This window comes from Lacerta agilis, chromosome 3 (genome assembly GCF_009819535.1).
Source record: "Lacerta agilis isolate rLacAgi1 chromosome 3, rLacAgi1.pri, whole genome shotgun sequence".
NCBI lineage: Eukaryota > Metazoa > Chordata > Lepidosauria > Squamata > Lacertidae > Lacerta > Lacerta agilis.
The window spans coordinates 107,825,118-107,841,354 of NC_046314.1; the positions used below are offsets into that span (position 1 = coordinate 107,825,118).

At 40.7% G+C, this 16,237-nt stretch overlaps 1 protein-coding gene across 4 annotated transcripts in view; it reads right to left on the reverse strand.

Annotated features, from left to right (window-relative positions):
- Nucleotides 1-16,237, reverse strand: part of PPP4R3B (protein phosphatase 4 regulatory subunit 3B) — a 30,046-nt gene that overhangs the window by 6,972 nt on the left and 6,837 nt on the right. For 3 of the 4 annotated variants that reach the window (XM_033145111.1, XM_033145109.1, XM_033145113.1), the window contains exons 4-12: nt 15,364-15,987; nt 9,279-9,356; nt 8,973-9,089; nt 7,579-7,695; nt 5,405-5,554; nt 3,928-4,030; nt 1,942-1,983; nt 620-778; nt 176-345 (exon numbers count right to left, since the gene is read on the reverse strand). In XM_033145111.1, coding sequence (XP_033001002.1) covers nt 176-345; nt 620-778; nt 1,942-1,983; nt 3,928-4,030; nt 5,405-5,554; nt 7,579-7,695; nt 8,973-9,089; nt 9,279-9,356; nt 15,364-15,987 — 1,560 coding nt within the window. The remainder of the gene's footprint in view (nt 1-175; nt 346-619; nt 779-1,941; nt 1,984-3,927; nt 4,031-5,404; nt 5,555-7,578; nt 7,696-8,972; nt 9,090-9,278; nt 9,357-15,363; nt 15,988-16,237) is intronic. The other variant, XM_033145110.1, reaches the window with a different exon arrangement.

A 16,237-nucleotide genomic window follows, 5' to 3' on the forward strand; every position in this document is an offset into this window, starting at 1 on the left:
CAGCATGCACTGCAAGCTGCCAACAGTTTGACCTCACCCCCAAAGGCTCACTCCTCCACCGTCTCCCAAGACAGATGGATGCCAACAACACACACAGTTATTTTCAGCGTTCAGCAGCAAAATCTAAAGCTCACACATGCCTAAAAGGTTTATTGGAATTGAAAGCACAACTTACCACTCTGATGAATTCAAAAAGTTCAATGACTGCTGAATTCAGCAGATTGTACCTAGTTCCATTATCCAAAAGAGCATTTATGACTGGCTCAAACAGGTTTCCTTTGGTGATATAACGGTTGTAAAACTCATCCTTTAGGCCGATTATCCTCCTCATGAAACGAAGAGCACCTGCAATGTTAACAAGCATTTTAAGAGGGTCCTTTCTGTTTACACAAGCTGAAAGGAGTAGTCCAGTTTACTGACCAGCAGCAAACTATGACATCTAGGACAGCCTTCCCAAACCTGGTGTTCTCCAGAGGATATTGGACTACAGCTCCCATCAACGCTGACCATGCTGACTGGAGCAGATAGGAATCTAAGAGTTCAACAACTGGTGTGCATCAAGTTGAGGAAAGCTGGTCTAGAAGCCAGTTTAGAAAATGAAAATTGACCTGCTACTTACACAGTGCCAAAAAGGTGTGTTTTGAATTCATCAAGACCAACACTCTTCTCAGCAAATCCTTGTTCATAATATAGTTCTTGATGTGATATGTGTGGTGTTCCACACAAAAGGTGAGCAGCTCCAAAATTAAGGCAAGCAGCTGTGCTGTTTGGTAGTTATCTGCCAAAGGAACAAAACCCAGTTAGATACAATGAACGCTGCAAATGCCAAAGTCACGACAAAAATAGTGTTCGCCTAGGAGTAAGACTTTCTCCAAGCCAGACATTTATGTCAAGCAAGCTTGAGATCGAAAACGTTTGCCATGGAGCAGAGTTCTCTTAAGCACAAGCTGGGATCCTAGGTCTAGCATTGTTTTTATTTAAAACCTTTTGTACCCAGCCTTTCTGATTACTTAAGGAGGCTCAGGTTTACTAAAGTTAATAAAAACGTAATAACAAACAAACAAACAAACATGCAGTAAAACAGTCCTCAGTAACTGTATCAAATCAGTAGTTGATGCTACAGGAGATTCATGTACCTCCTTAAACATGGGTAGGCAAACTAAGGCCCAGGGGCCAGATCTGGCCCAATCGCCTTCTAAATCTGGCCCGCGGATGGTCTGGGAATCTGTGTGTTTTTACATGAGTAGAATGTGTGCTTTTATTTAAAATGCATCTCTGGGTTATTTGTGGGTCATAGGAATTGCTTCTTTTTTCTTCTTTTCCAAAATATAGTCCAGCCACAAGGTCTGAGTGACAGTGGACTGGCCCTCTGCTGAAAAAGTTTGCTGACCCCTGTCCTTAAATGTCCAGGAGTGTTTCTGAAAGTTCTCTAAAATCCCTTGGTAGCCAGTCTTGCCTGTGGCTACAGCACACCAAAAGTCTAGAGATTTGTGAAAAGCCTGCTTGCAGAGGAGTGGCTGTATTCACAAACAGGTAAGTAGCCGTGTTGGTCTGCCGTAGTCGAAACAAACAAACAAAAATCCTTCCAGTAGCACCTTAGAGACCAACTAAGTTTGTTCTTGGTATGAGCTTTCATGTGCATGCACACTTCTTCAGATACACTGAAACAGACCCTTATATATAGTGAGAGGGTGGGGAGGGGTATTACTCCGAAGGGTGGTGGGAATGGGTGACAGGTGAGGTAAAGCTGTTGACGACTGTTAACAACTGCAATTGGTCTTACAGGAAAAAGCAAGGGGTGAGATGGCTAAAAATAGCTTTGTCCTGTATAATGAGATAATCCAATGTCTCTATTCAGACCAGGTCTCTCCATGGTTTTAAGTTTGGTAATAAGTTGGTGGGGGGGAGTTAAGAAAAAAAATCACAAATGCTTCCACCTACCTGGGCAAATTGTATTACTCTTGTTGCTTCCAACTACCACATCTAAAAAGTGAAAAGATTTAGCACTGTTAAGTTGCCTGCTTAATGGCTGTGGCAAACAGAAAATATTTCAAGACGAGGTATACATTTTATTTCAAGGTCTGACAACTTCTGACTCGCATGTGCAGCACAAGAAGCCCACTCAAACTCTTTTTGAAGGGGGCTGTCAGGCATCAGAGCCCACCTAGTTTTGTCTGTAGCACCATTGGAGTTGCACACATGTACTCCATCTGTGAGTAGTACTGCGTTAGCCACTAAAAGTTGGTGGTAAAAGATAGGAGACATGCAAGTCAGCATGGAGAGGTTTCCAAAAAGCTACAAAAACAAGTTACTGACCCCATTCTACTTTGCTTTAATTGCAGCAACCTTTGAATCTCAGAAATGCTTAAGTGACTTTTATAGATATGGGTTTATTTTTGTGAGAAACCACTGTGCCTGAAAAATCAGCAGCCTGGTTCACACACAACAGGAAACTGTGGTTTCCCACTTTCTGACCAAGCCTGCATAAGCCTTGGGTTTGTGTGTTTCCTCTCTTCTCCTTCCGAGCCTATGTAGAGAAGCTTCAAGTTTTAAACTAAACACAGTTCCCTTTGACATCCCTATGCTGGAAACAAAGATTTGTTTAAACTACAGCAAGTAAGAACAAGTCTATCTTGCTCTCAGATCACAACTCCTCATGTTTGGATACCAAGGGAAACAGTAGTTGCTTTAAAACTGGAAGCTTCTCTTTCCTCATGGGCTTGAGAGAGGAAGAGAGGAAGCTACACCTGAGTCAGTATGCTAGGCAAAGACGATGAGACAGTTTCTCAAGAGATCCCTTGGTTTCTGAAAGTATTTTGGAGTAACTCAAAAGTGAAGCACTGTACATCATAATGCAAGAGTTTTTTGTCTAAAAAATTACAAAGCGCAGTCAATATCAGCAGTTAAAATCCAACGACAGAAGGCTGTTTGAAGAACTGAAGCCCCTGAAGACCAGAATTTTCAGTACTCGGGAGTGGGTGAAAACGAGAACCCATAAAAATCTGCAATTTTACAACAGTACAGTCCTACCTTGGTTCTTGAACGGAATCCACTCTGCAAGTCTGTTCAACTTCAGAAAACGTTCGAAAACCAAGGCACATCTTCCGATTTGGCTGCAGGAGCTTCCTGCACTCAATTAGAAGCTGCGTTGGATGTTCGGCTTCCAAAAAATGTTTGCAAACCGAAACACTCACTTCCAAGATTGTGGCATTGGGTAGCCAAAACATCTGAGTCACAAGGCGTTTGAGAACCAAGATACGACTGCATTTGTACTAACCACAAACACAGCATTTAGATGTTAATGCTAAAGCAGGTTAGCAAAAGGGATACATACAAGCCTGGGTGAGCCTTACTTGCTCCTCTGGCACAGCCCTGAAGACACTACAAGTGTTAGCTTTAGTTTCCAACTATGTTTAGGGACAGCCTTCCCCAACCCCGTGTCCTGAAGTTGTTTTGGACTACTGGCCATGCTGACAGTAGTTGTGACATCTGAAGGACACAAGGTTGGGGAAGGCTGGCTTAGGGAAACAAGCCAAAGACCTAAACCTCAGTTTGAAGCTGGCTTTCTTCCCCAACGACAGTTGGTTTAGGCTTGCCCATAATGAGGAAATGTGGTTAGTTCAAAGAGGAAGCTATAGGTCCAATCTCCTCCTTGTAAATTTGCTAGAAGATAATGGCAGCACGCAAGTTCACGTATGCAACACTAATCCATGTGAAGCAGGCCACACGCTCCTTCCACCAGCCTTCTGCAAGCCAGGGACAGCTGAATACAACCGGGGCATAAAAGTATGCAAGTCTCGGTTTGAGTAAATTAATCCGCACAACAAAAACACAGTTTGTCTTGCAAACAGCTGCATGAGTCTGAAATACGGAAACGTGGATAGAAGAAGACAAGGCAGAAAAGACAAACAAAACATCTGATCTTACCTTTGTCGCTTTTGTCCTCTGATGTGTTTGCCAGAAGTGGAGCAGTGAGGACATGCATACAATGGTTGTAGAAAAAATTGAGAAACTCACTTTTCTCGGTTTTCTGAAACGGAAAATACTAACTAGATTAGCAAATATGCTAACAGCATGTAAAGTCATGAAGCTGACAAGGAACAAACAACCAACCAACCAAACAAACAAAGAGAAATCAATGATGCTGCATTCAGCGCATTCAAGGTATCTTCTACCCAGAAGAGATGCAAGCCATCACGTTCCCATTATTATTATTATTTGAATGTTTTAAATAGCTTTGAGGGTTTTTTTGGGCAATCAAGCGGTATATAAATTGTATGAATACAATAAATTTAAAAATCTGTAAAATTAGTGTGGCCTCACCCTAATGAGGTGGGGCAGGGCAGAAAGGAAGACCCTTCTCTGCCCTAAGTTATGCAACTTCCTTTCCTCACCCATTAGCATAGAATCCAAACTGTTGCTTTTCAGGCACCAGATAAATCCCCCCCCTTTTTTAAAAAGACACATTCCCATGTGTTTAACATTCCTGAGTTTTAGCGGCTTGATGATTTTAAACGGCTCTTGAGGATGCGGCTGTTGTAAAATTAAACTCCCGTGTTTTATTTCCTCTTTAAATTGTTTTATGAGCAGCAGTTTTAAGATACGCTGTAAGATACCTTGAGACCCATATAATGAAAGGCAGGACTCAGATGCTTTAAACGACAATATGGCATGCACGCACCAGCATAAACATTCACACAGCTATGGAGCACTGGTTTTATTTCTATCATTGTGCAGCCACAATGGAATACGAAATCGCAACACATTTTGTGTTTCACCTCAAAGCCACCATGGCAGCTTACCTAGCTAGTAACCTTCAGGTTGAGAGCATGAACTTGGTCCTTCTAAATTAAAATCCCCAACTCTTTCCATTGCACCAGACTGAAAAAAAGTTTTTTACTATATAAACACTTGCTCCCAGCCCAGATTATGTAAGACCTTAGTTTGTTGGCAATGGTATTAACCATGCCCCACCTGCCTTGTGGAGCTCAAAGGTCACCCATTCCATATATGGTGTTAAGGTCCTTCAATCCCCTGGGCAGCAGACATAGCAGGAGAACTCATCATTCAATCCAAGAGTGGACAATGTTTGAACTGAACAAAAAACGGTGTACAAGTACTGGAATCTCCACGCATATGAAAAGTCACGCACATGGTCTAAAATAAAACGTTCTTACATCATGCTGTGGGAACGACATTTGAGATGAAGTAAAACTACCATTCCAGTTTTGTGGCTGAGTGGTGGAAACATATATGTACGTATATTTTAAAGAAAAAAACATGCTTCCAAGTATATTTTCCAGAAATGCAAAGCTAATGCACATTTTTGCAAATAGTTACAAAGTGTGCTGAAAGACAAGTAGGTTTTAGTCAACATGTTTCTTAGACAGTAAAGTTTCTTTACCCCTTTCCATTTTCTTACATTAGCTGTGGCCAACATGTTCTCAGGATCAATTAGAGTACGCAAGAGCCCCATTAACTGAACAGCGCCCCCAAGCTCGGGGTCAGTGTCACAGATCATTTGCTCAATGACTACGTTTATGAGGAGAATATCCTGAAACAAACAAGAGACAAATCAGACACGCTTTCAGAAATTTAACAAAGGTACATAGTATTTTTTCCCCTTTTTGGTGGGTGGGAGGGTAAAAATTGGAATCTGACAGTTTTTGATTTTGGCTACCATCTCTCAGGGTACCAATTACTGAGCTTGTGTAATTTGCCACCTTTATTGATGAGGATGTTTATTTCCTCTTGGTAAAAAAAGAACTCATGGAGTGTTCGCTTATACATCACAAGTGAACACTCCATGAAAATTTTTAAGATTTTCCTTATTTTTGTAATTTTAAGTTGTTTTAAACAGTTTATAATATTATGCAATATTGCTTTTCAATAATAACATTGTGTTCTGATTGTTGCAGCCTGTCCTGGAGCCTTAAAGTGAAGAAAGGCTAATAAATTGTGATAAAATAAAATTGTAATATGGTAGTTCTTAGGTATTTTTTCACCCATGAAGTCATTTTTATTGCTATGTAGCCTATTCAGCATTTAAACCATATGCTATGTTTCTGCTATGGAGACTGTGTGTTAAAGACAACAGAATTTTACAATGAACCCTTTGCAAATTTAAGCTAATAGGCAGGGTTAACTGCCTAGTGGCTACTTGCTACCCAAGATACCTATTGCCTTCAGGGACTGCCACACTATTTTTGCTCAACAATTCATGCACGTTTGCTTACATGTAGTTTCTTCCAGCAGCACATGTACAAGAAGACATGTTGTTTGCAGTATATCTAGATGCAACAGTGAGGAGATGGGAAAGAAACCTAACTATGGAGGCCCAATATGACCTGCCTAGATTGTGATACACCAAAAGCCTTCAAATTACCTGGTGACTCTTTCTAGAGCTTCCATAAGAGAGCTTTATAAAAGTTAAGTGTAAGAGTACCAGGACCCTCCTTCTCTAGCTGCTGCCTCTGTTATAATAATAATAATAATAATAATAATAATAATAATAATAATAATAATAATAATAATTTTTATTTATACCCCGCCCTTCCCAGCCAAAAACCGGGCTCAGGGCAGCTAACACTAATTAAAATCACAACAAAAACATAAACACAATCAATTTAAAATAACAGATTAAATTACAAATTTAAAAATCAATATTAAAACTGCAGTCTCATTTTCAAATAACCCACCAATAAAAGAATGAAGCATAAATATCAAACAGAAACCAACCCAAAGGCCAGGTGGAACAGCTCTGTCTTGCAGGCCCTGCGGAAAGATGCCAAATCCCGCAGGGCCCTGGTCTCTTGTGATAGACTGTTCCACCAAGTCGGGGCCAATACTGAGAAGGCCCTGGCCCTAGTTGAGGCCAACCTAGCATCTTTGTTGCTTGGGACCTCCAAAAGATTATTATTTTGAAGACCTTAAGGTCCTACATGGGACATACCAGGAGAGGCGGTCCCTTAGGTACGAGGGTCCTAAGCCGCATAGGGCTTTAAAGGTCAAAACCAGCACCTTAAACCTGACCCTGTACTCCACCGGGAGCCAGTGCTATGAGTGTTATGAGATTTGCAGCCAAATTACTACTTCTGATTATTATTTGAGTTTTGTAGTTGCTCACAATTTAGAGAGAGAAAGAAACGTTCAAGCTCCAAACCAGAGTACCCACCCCCAGATACAAACTCTGGGTGTGTAATTAAAAAATAAAATAAAATCCGGGACACCTATGAGACAAAAGAAGGCGAGGAGTAACACTGCCTTGCCATGAGCAACCAACAGTGGAGTAGTAAATGGGAACCCAGTGGCCCAGGACTGATGCAACCCTTGCTGGAGAACACTCTTCCACAGCGAACCTTTGTTTGCTAAATGAATCAAACATGTCAGGTGTAACACTTCAGGAAGCTCTCATTGTCAGCCCAAATTATAGTTCAGAATACAAGTCTGTAATCTTAGACTGGGTGTGTGCGTCAAATACTGAAGAACACTACATTTTTGACTTAATAAAATAAGGGACACAGTGGTAGGAATGGCCATTGCCAGCCGTATCATATAAGCATACTGCATCTTTCTTACATCGTCACTCTGCTGGGCTTCCTGCATTACAAATTCCCGCACCATGGATGGGCTGAATTCTACCAGATAAGAAAATATATCTGTAGCAGCAGATCTAACTTGCAGATCGTCCATGCCCTGAAATGAAAATCATATTAACAGTGAAAAAGAGGTATTATGGAGGTAGTAATGCTATAAAAAGGTAAAAGTAAAGGACCCCTGACAGTTAAGTCCGGTTGCGAACGCCTCTGGGGTTGCGGCGCTTATCTTGCTTTACTGGCCGAGGGAGGCAGCGTTTGTCCGCAGACAGTTTTTCGGGGTCATGTGGCCAGCACGACTAAGCCGCTTCTGGCAAAACCAGAGCAGTGCACAGAAACGCCGTTTACCTTCCCGCTGGAGCGGTACCTATCTACTTGCACTCTGACGCACTTTCAAACTGCTAGGTTTGCAGGAGCTGGGACTGAGCAATGGGAGCTCATCTCATCGCAGGGATTCGAACCGCTGGCCTTCCGGTAGGCAAGCCCAAGGCTCAGTGGTTTACACCACAGCACCACCCACAGCACCAGTAATGCTATATATAGCTATTAAAATGCAGTGAAACTCTGATTTTAAATATACAAAATGATAGTAATGCTATTTCTACAAGTCATGGGTACAAAAGCTTTCTTTATTCATCCTCAAGTCTACGGCTGCAAATCTAATAGTGTAGATTTGGACTTAAAAAAAAATGGTAAGCAAAAAGTCCAACTTTGTTGCCTTGAAATTCAGGTACTTAAAAACTGTATATGCAGGATTAGTGGCTATTTGTGAAGATGCTGTGCTGATTCAGAGTTCCTGTGAGTGGGTCTTTGGCTCAAAGGATACTCCTACCAGAAAAAGGTGTGTGTGTTATTTTTCTGGAATCTTCCTTCCTCCTGCAGGCTCCAGAGAAATTGCTCTGGAGGGTTGGATAACTTTCTGGAACTGCATAGCAGGTGGCACCAGAGTTTACAAGGGGAAATTGTAAAAACCACTGCTGCAGGGCCCTCTGCTGGATCTTCCACAAATGGAAGAGCCCTTCTGTTGGTGGAAGAGCAACTCTGAGTGCAACCCAAGGTGAATTAAAGGATACAAATTTGAAACAACAACACCTTTTTCCTCTGTCTGTTGGATACCTAAACATGATCACTGAATCTTAGTGCTCTGTTTTTATACACACATATTTGTCACTTCAGTGATCACTGTATATTTAAATAAGTCAGTAATCATGTGAATATCTATGAACTGAATCTTTCTCAAAGGCTCTGCATACATCAGAGACTGGGATTAAAATCAGTCAACCTATGAACAATTTGAAAAAGTGCAACAGCTCAAAAATGTAAAGACAAGCCAACAAGACACCTCAAATCTTGCCTGCACTTTATCATGCAACTCACCATTACTATTTCAAGAGCAGGAAGAATTCCTAACTTTGCCAAAGTTTTGAAAAACGTGTCTCTGTTCTGGGGCTGCAATGTCTGGGAAAATGCACAAAACTCCTTGAAGAAGTTAACCTGCAGGAGGTGAAAGAAACATTTCAATACAGAAATTGCCAGTACACAGCCAATAAGTAAACATTTATACAGCTTCTGATATTAACAGAATCTGAGTTTTACTCAACACAAAGAACACATATTTCTAGCAAAAGAGGCAGTAGCATTAGCACACTATTCCCAAGTTAAAAGCATCCAAACCGGACTTACCAGTTCACGCCTTTTGTCATCATCTGTAGCTTCGTCAGTTAATTGTGCAAAAACTTCAGACAAAAACTTTTCATCTTCCTGTACAATACAGCAATTTTTACATAGTTATGACACAAAGTTCTCTATTATTATAGTTGCAATGCAAAATCAGATTTTGTACTGTTGCAAGTTACTCTCTTATTTCATGTACCACTAAACTAATGCATCCACCTGCGCTATACTGCCTATGCTTTCACAGCTAGTAAGGCAGATTCCACAGATTTACAAGTCACTTTTTTTCCCTCCAGAGTCCCACTGCAGTCAGTAAGTAGCATTAGGTACGGACAGCATTGTTTCAATTTGCCAAAGACAAGTCTATCAGTCATAATGGTCAACTTGTGCCCAATCAGCATAGGAACATAGCTTAAGATTTTTTTAAGTATCCATACAATGAATTCAACATGAAGATGACTAGAGTTAGTAAGAAGAAATTGATGAATTAATGAAAGCAGACTTTTCCTGTCCCCGATGAACCTCTGCATCTCCTTCTCCATCCAGGTTCTTCAGGGGAAAGAGGATTCCTCCTCTCACTCAGGTCTTTTTCCTCCCTCCAAGCTTCTTTGGGAAACAATGGAGGGAAGTAAAAGCCAACGAGATCAATTAGACCCACATTATTGCCCACCCCTATAACTAGGTGTATGATCTGAATGTATGAGGCCTCAATCCAATCTGTATAACCTCCAATTGAGGTGCAAAAAAGTGCACCAGGAGCCCTACACATTTATATTTGCCCTGTGGATTGTCTGAGGTATCAAACTGGCACTGCTAATTTGCTGCTCCACACCAAATTTAAAGAGTTTTAGAAGTCAAGCACTTGTGACTTCAACAGAACAATCCAGCCAGTGTTTTTGTTCCAACAAGAAATTTAGGACTGAGTTTTTACAATTTCTTAAGCCTTGCAAGTTTAGAAATCAGTTGCAGACTCAACAGTGATTATGCTAGACTCATTCTCAATAGGTGTATCTGACCTAAAAAATGTAAAAAACAAAACAAAAACAGTGAGTCATCATTATTTTAACCCTCTTGATAGTTTTCTAGCATTAAGTGCTGCATGTGTTGAGCCTGACTGTGAAAAGATTATATAAAAGATTTAGTGAACTAGGAGAAGGAAGTGGCAGGCACAGTGCATGGCAGGGGCAATCCTAGCCTTTAAATGAAGTTAAGGAGCTAAAAACATGTCATTATAAAATAGTACAGATTAATGCCCCCCATTCTCTCCTAATAATCTGTAAAGACACAGTAACAAGATAGATATATTAGTGTTTACAAGTTTCCACCCATTTGGAAATGGTTCAACTGCACATAAGTCAATGTAACTTTGCTAAGCCAAAACACAGATGTTAACACACTTTTAGAACTGGAGGTGGGTGGGTAACACATAAATAGGTCATAGCCATTTTCTGCTTCCTACTGTCCTATTCCCAAAATGGCCCACCATCTCATTAAAGTCTTCTCTGACACTGGAGTTTGCATGTTATTTTTAGATATAGTCCAACTCTTAGAAATGCATCATTATATGAAACTGTCATAATGCACACACAAAATCAGGACCTATAAGCTAGTGAGTTGCTTCTTGTGCAACTCTCCTCAACCAAAGGTTAATGACTATCACAAACTGTCATGCTCATGACATATACGGGGACATATCCCTTCATCAAAATATCAAATTGTCAAAATGTTTAAACATGTGATATATGGATACAGAAGTCCAATGATCAAAGCTGACGAAGTACTGAATATTACTTTTACTTTAGGGTAAAAAAGGTAGGAAGTATGTCAGTAATTAATTAGGCATATAGTTATTTCTTTGTTTGTGTAATGCATGGCTGCAGGAGTATTACTGCAGAAAAAGGAACTGTACTGGACAGTCTCAAATATTAACTACTGGTAGTCATTTCTCTGCAAGTTATAGCTTAAGTGTTTCTATTTGCTAAGTCTTTATAAGGACCCTGAAATGAAATATAAAAAACACTAGTTAATAATGAGTGCAGTACTGTCTATGGCAAGCAAAGCATCTCCCTACTCTGGACATGACCTGAGTTTCCTCTGTATCTGCTTGCCCCCAGAAAGTAGGGGGAAGCTTTGAGGTTATGAGGACAACAGGCATTAGTGAAGATCCAAAAAGTCACACAAACTACACATACCGGTGTGTGTGTGTGTGTGTGTGTGTGTGTGCGCCTGTTTTTCAATCATGGCTTAAGAGAAATCACTGAAGCAGCTTTCAAGGTGTTTGCAACATGGCATGGGATGGTTATATATATGCTATGATTGAAATATTCCTATTCAAACAAGGAAGTTAAAAATAATTTCATGGGCATGCATAAAGCCCTGGGCTGTCTTCAGAAGTAGCTCTTTGGACCTCAGTTATCAAGTCATTAAGATGCTACTCATGCTTATTATATAGGTCCCTTCTACCTACTACTGCTCATAACACTACCAATCAGAAGAGTCGTCCAGCATCGCTTCATTTGGAATGCTTAGAGCTATGCAGGCAGCAAGAAACCTCAAAAAGTACACCAATTTCATGTTGCCACAGCAGCAGCAGCCAAGGACCAAAATAAAAGAAACTGTTTCCAAAACACAGTTGTTGGCAAGTATTGAAAATATCTCCTCCATGTGTTCTGCTTTTGGAAGACAAGAGGGAGGCAGAAAGGGGGAAATACCAAGAAGTTGTATTGTTTATGACGTATTAGCAATTTAGGTGTTTATCCTACTCGGTATCAAAGTACTCAAGTTACAGTATATTTAAAATCAAGCTTGAAACATCAGGAGCAACGTAAATCCATTTAAAATCTTAGAAAAATCCCACCCAGTAAAATCCCCATCCATTATCAGTTTGGCTTCCACCCATAAAAAGACAACTCAAATAAAGGGCTTATGCTTGAGCAAAGGGAGAACTTCTACAGTTGTAAAACTGAGCAAGGGACAATCTACATGGACTTCCATTACAAGCAATAGTGTGTTATTCAGTGTAGTGCTAAGGCAAATATTTTGTCAGCCCAAGAATTTCTTCTTGCACAACAGAATGCTGCCCCTCTTTTCCACACCCCAAGCCTCCTAAATCTGTTGCGGGAGTTCCCTCAACCCTCTGAAGCAGATCTGGGATCAGTGCAGGTTGTGCATTTGGAGGGGGGGGGTGAGTCCCGTTCCACTGCAGAAGCAGAATTTCTTTTGCTTCTGCAATTTTTTTAGTTGACTATAGCTGAGAGTCTTGAGCAGGGTTTCCCAAACTTGGGTCTCCAGCTGTTTTTGGACTACCTTGCAGCTTGTCAGACAAAACGAATCCCCCTCTTCTCCCCCTGTACGCTGTTCCAGGAGTTCTCCCAACTGCCACAGAGCCAATTGGGGGAGGGTATGGGGGATGTGCAGTGGAAGGGAAGGGGAAGATCCACTGTGCAAGTGGAAGTCCTTGCATGGGGCTTCTACTGCCGGGGGCTCATAAGCTGAATCCCACCCAGTGTCTCTAAACTAGGTCAAATGTTTTTAGGAGGACACATGCCGCACTTCACTATCTCATGAAGACAGTAACACTCACTGTCTAGATCAGTGTTTTTCAACCACTGTTCCGCGGCACACTAGTGTGCCGTGAGATGTTGCCTGGTGTGCCGTGGGAAAAATTGAAAAATTACTTTATATATAGTCAATATAGGCACAGAGTTAAATTTTTTAACATTTTCTAATGGTGGTGTGCCTTGTGATTTTTTTCATGAAACAAGTGTGCCTTTGCCCAAAAAAGGTTGAAAAACACTGGTCTAGGTGCAGAAATCAATCTTGATCTATTGTTTATGTCTGCAATATATGGAGGAACTACCCCTCTAATGCTGCACTTCCTTGCATAAACTCTTTAAACTACACATTTTGCGTGACTGTAGTATTGTCTTTAAAAAGGGCATTTCCACTCCATTCCATCGCTTTTTAAAGTGTTCCCTAACATTTTATCATCTGAAAAACCGAAAGCTTTCCTCAACGTCTTATAATCAAAGGTTTAAAAGATTTATCTTGTTGCACTCTAGGCTTGTGTTGCTGTTAGGTTATGCCCAACAATGGGCATGAGTTCAACCACCTTGCCATCTACAAAATATGACAATGATACAAGTAATCATTTAGTGAAGATTTAGTCAACTTCTGTCTTTTCACTGGACAAGGTGAACTTGAAGATGAATTGAACCCAAGCAATTGCCTATGGATGACACATTGCAGGTACGTGGTATGGCAGCTAATAAAACATTGCAACTGACACATTATTTTAAGAACCACATCACATTATTTAAATCTACATTTGTTCTGGCCGTATCTTCCAAAAGTCTGTGAACTACCATATGCTGCCATTTAAGGGCTTAAGAGCAAAATGACACGGTTTACAGCCTCCAAAGAGCTGGAATTCACTCGTTATCATTAGGCTCCCACAATCTGACATATAAAAAATGCAAACTAAGACCATGTAGGAAGACAAGGTTCTATATTCTTAAATGCTGGCATGTGAAATGTTTTCTTCAATACATTATTTGTACTACAAAATTAAAGGTAATGGTAAAGGGACCCCTGGCCATTAGGTCCAGTCGTGTCCAACTCTGGGGTTGGAGCGCTCATCTCGCTTTATTGGCCGAGGGAGCCGGCGTACCGCTTCCGGGTCATGTGGCCAGCATGACTAAGCCACTTCTGACGAAGCAGAGCAGCGCACGGGAACGCCGTTTACCTTCCCGTCGGAGCGGTACCTTATTTATCTACTTGCACTTTGACGTGCTTTCGAACTGCTAGGTTGACAGGAGCAGGGACCGAGCAACGGGAGCTCACCCTGTTGCGGGGATTCAAACAGCTGACCTTCTGATTGGCAAGCCCAAGGCGCTGTGGTTTAGACCACAGCGCCACCCGCATCCTTACTACAAAATTAGGAGTACCTAAAAATGAACTCAGAGCTCTCTAACAATGTAGCAGCTAGGAGGTTAAACAGAGGATTTGTTAGACATTTCCCAATTGTCAGACCCTTTAACTCAATTTTTAAGCTATTATGCAAAAATATTTCCTACATCTAGGAGACTTATAACAGCAAATTCTAAAAAAGATTATGCCAACAACAAAAAATGTTAACCAGAAGTAGGATTGCTTTTTTATTCTTGGGGAAGAGACCATAGAATAGATCAATGGGAAAGCTCATTATTTTCATGCAGCAGGTCCTGGGCTCAGTCCTTAGCATCTTCAATTAAGGTAGGTGGTGATACAAATATATCTATGTGAAATGCTGGGGTTTCTTCCAGTCATAATAGACAACACTGTGCTAGGTGGACATAAGACAGCTTCCTACATCCCCTACAGTCAAACCCTTGGTTTAGCTCTTTTTTTAAAGTTTCTTGGGATGAACAAGGTTATGCTCAGGAGATTCTTAATTTGTTTCCTGCGTATTTTTAAAGTATTTTCTGTTAGAGGATTCACGGAAACAAAAAACATTAATCATAAGCCAGCCAAGAGAAATTACTGAGTTTGTTTTTGATTTAGCTTCAGAACCTTATGATTGTTGCATAATTTTATACAGAGCTAAAACATTTACAAAATTAAAAAGCTGTGCCTTTCTCATGCAGCCTGTATAAAACTTTAATCAAATGTTACAATTCAAATATTACAGTTTGTAAGTGTAAGAAGGCTAATGATAGCATTTGTGAGAGTCGCTATTTATACTGCATTTCGTTTTTAATACAACACACAACACAGCTGCTTATAAGCAGGAAAAAACTGTTAACCATCTGCCACAAATAAGGCCACTGCTGAAAGTCACCTACCTCTCACATAACAGAATGAGCTGAGCGTAATGTATCTGGTTTAGAAGGAATGCACTGTGCTTATGAAGAAGACTGTGAAATACACAACTGAGACATTACAGCAAAGAATAAAGCTAGCCAAGGGGGATGAGGAGGAAGCACCAGAACTACTAAATTAGGTTTAATAGCATATACCACAAACATCACTGAATTAAAGGCATGCTACTGTTAACCTCACATTTGTATGTCAAATCTCCAAAATGCAAGCCTTCCAAACTTGTAGTTTCACTTACCTGCAGCATACTGACAATCTCGACTTTGTTAAAGAAAATGAAAGATGTGAGAGTAGAAAGAAAATTTTCTTCAAAAACAGATGGTGTTGGCAAGATGATGTCCTGGATGTACTGTACCCTGTAAGTCTGATGAATCTTTTGCCTAAGTTCAGAGTCTGTTATGGGTATGACCTCTTTAAACTTTGCTGTTTTGGTCAAGAATTCTCTGTGCCTTTTTGGCTGAGCTAATGCAGGGTCATACTCAAGGCATCCCACAACATCCATAATGCACTCGTCTGAAAACATCACCTCAAAAAGAGTTGCTTTATTGAGGAACAAAATTCCTCGGATAATTTCATACAAATGATGTAAGCCTTCAGTATTTTCTAGGTTTTCACAAAGCTGGAAAAGCTGCAATAATTTTTTAATGTAGCCTTCATTTTCCAAAGCCAAAGCTAGTTTTTCTCTACGGATGGGCGACGAGAGAACTGAGGTAACTAGGTCTGCAATCTCTTCGAGTTTGTTAAGTTCACAAGTAGGGAGATCAATCAAATGACTTGTTTCTGGCATTTCCTCAAAGCGTTCTTCTTCAGATTCATCAATGAGATCCTGTGTGACTTCCACTGAAGGGTCCTTACCTTGAACCTAAAAATGGAAACATGAACAATTGCTGACTCATTCTGAAACATACTGGTGACTGTCGGTGGCAGAGAGGAGGAAATAAATAATTTGGCCAAATCTCATAACATTAATAGGCTTCTGCAAACTGACCAGGAATGAAATGTGGCTGTTGGGCTGCACAAACCCGGGCTCTGTTCTTGCGGCAGATGCTGATAGTGCGAAAAGGGGAAAGAACTTTCTTGTGGCCCACCAGAGCTGTGCATATGAGCAACTG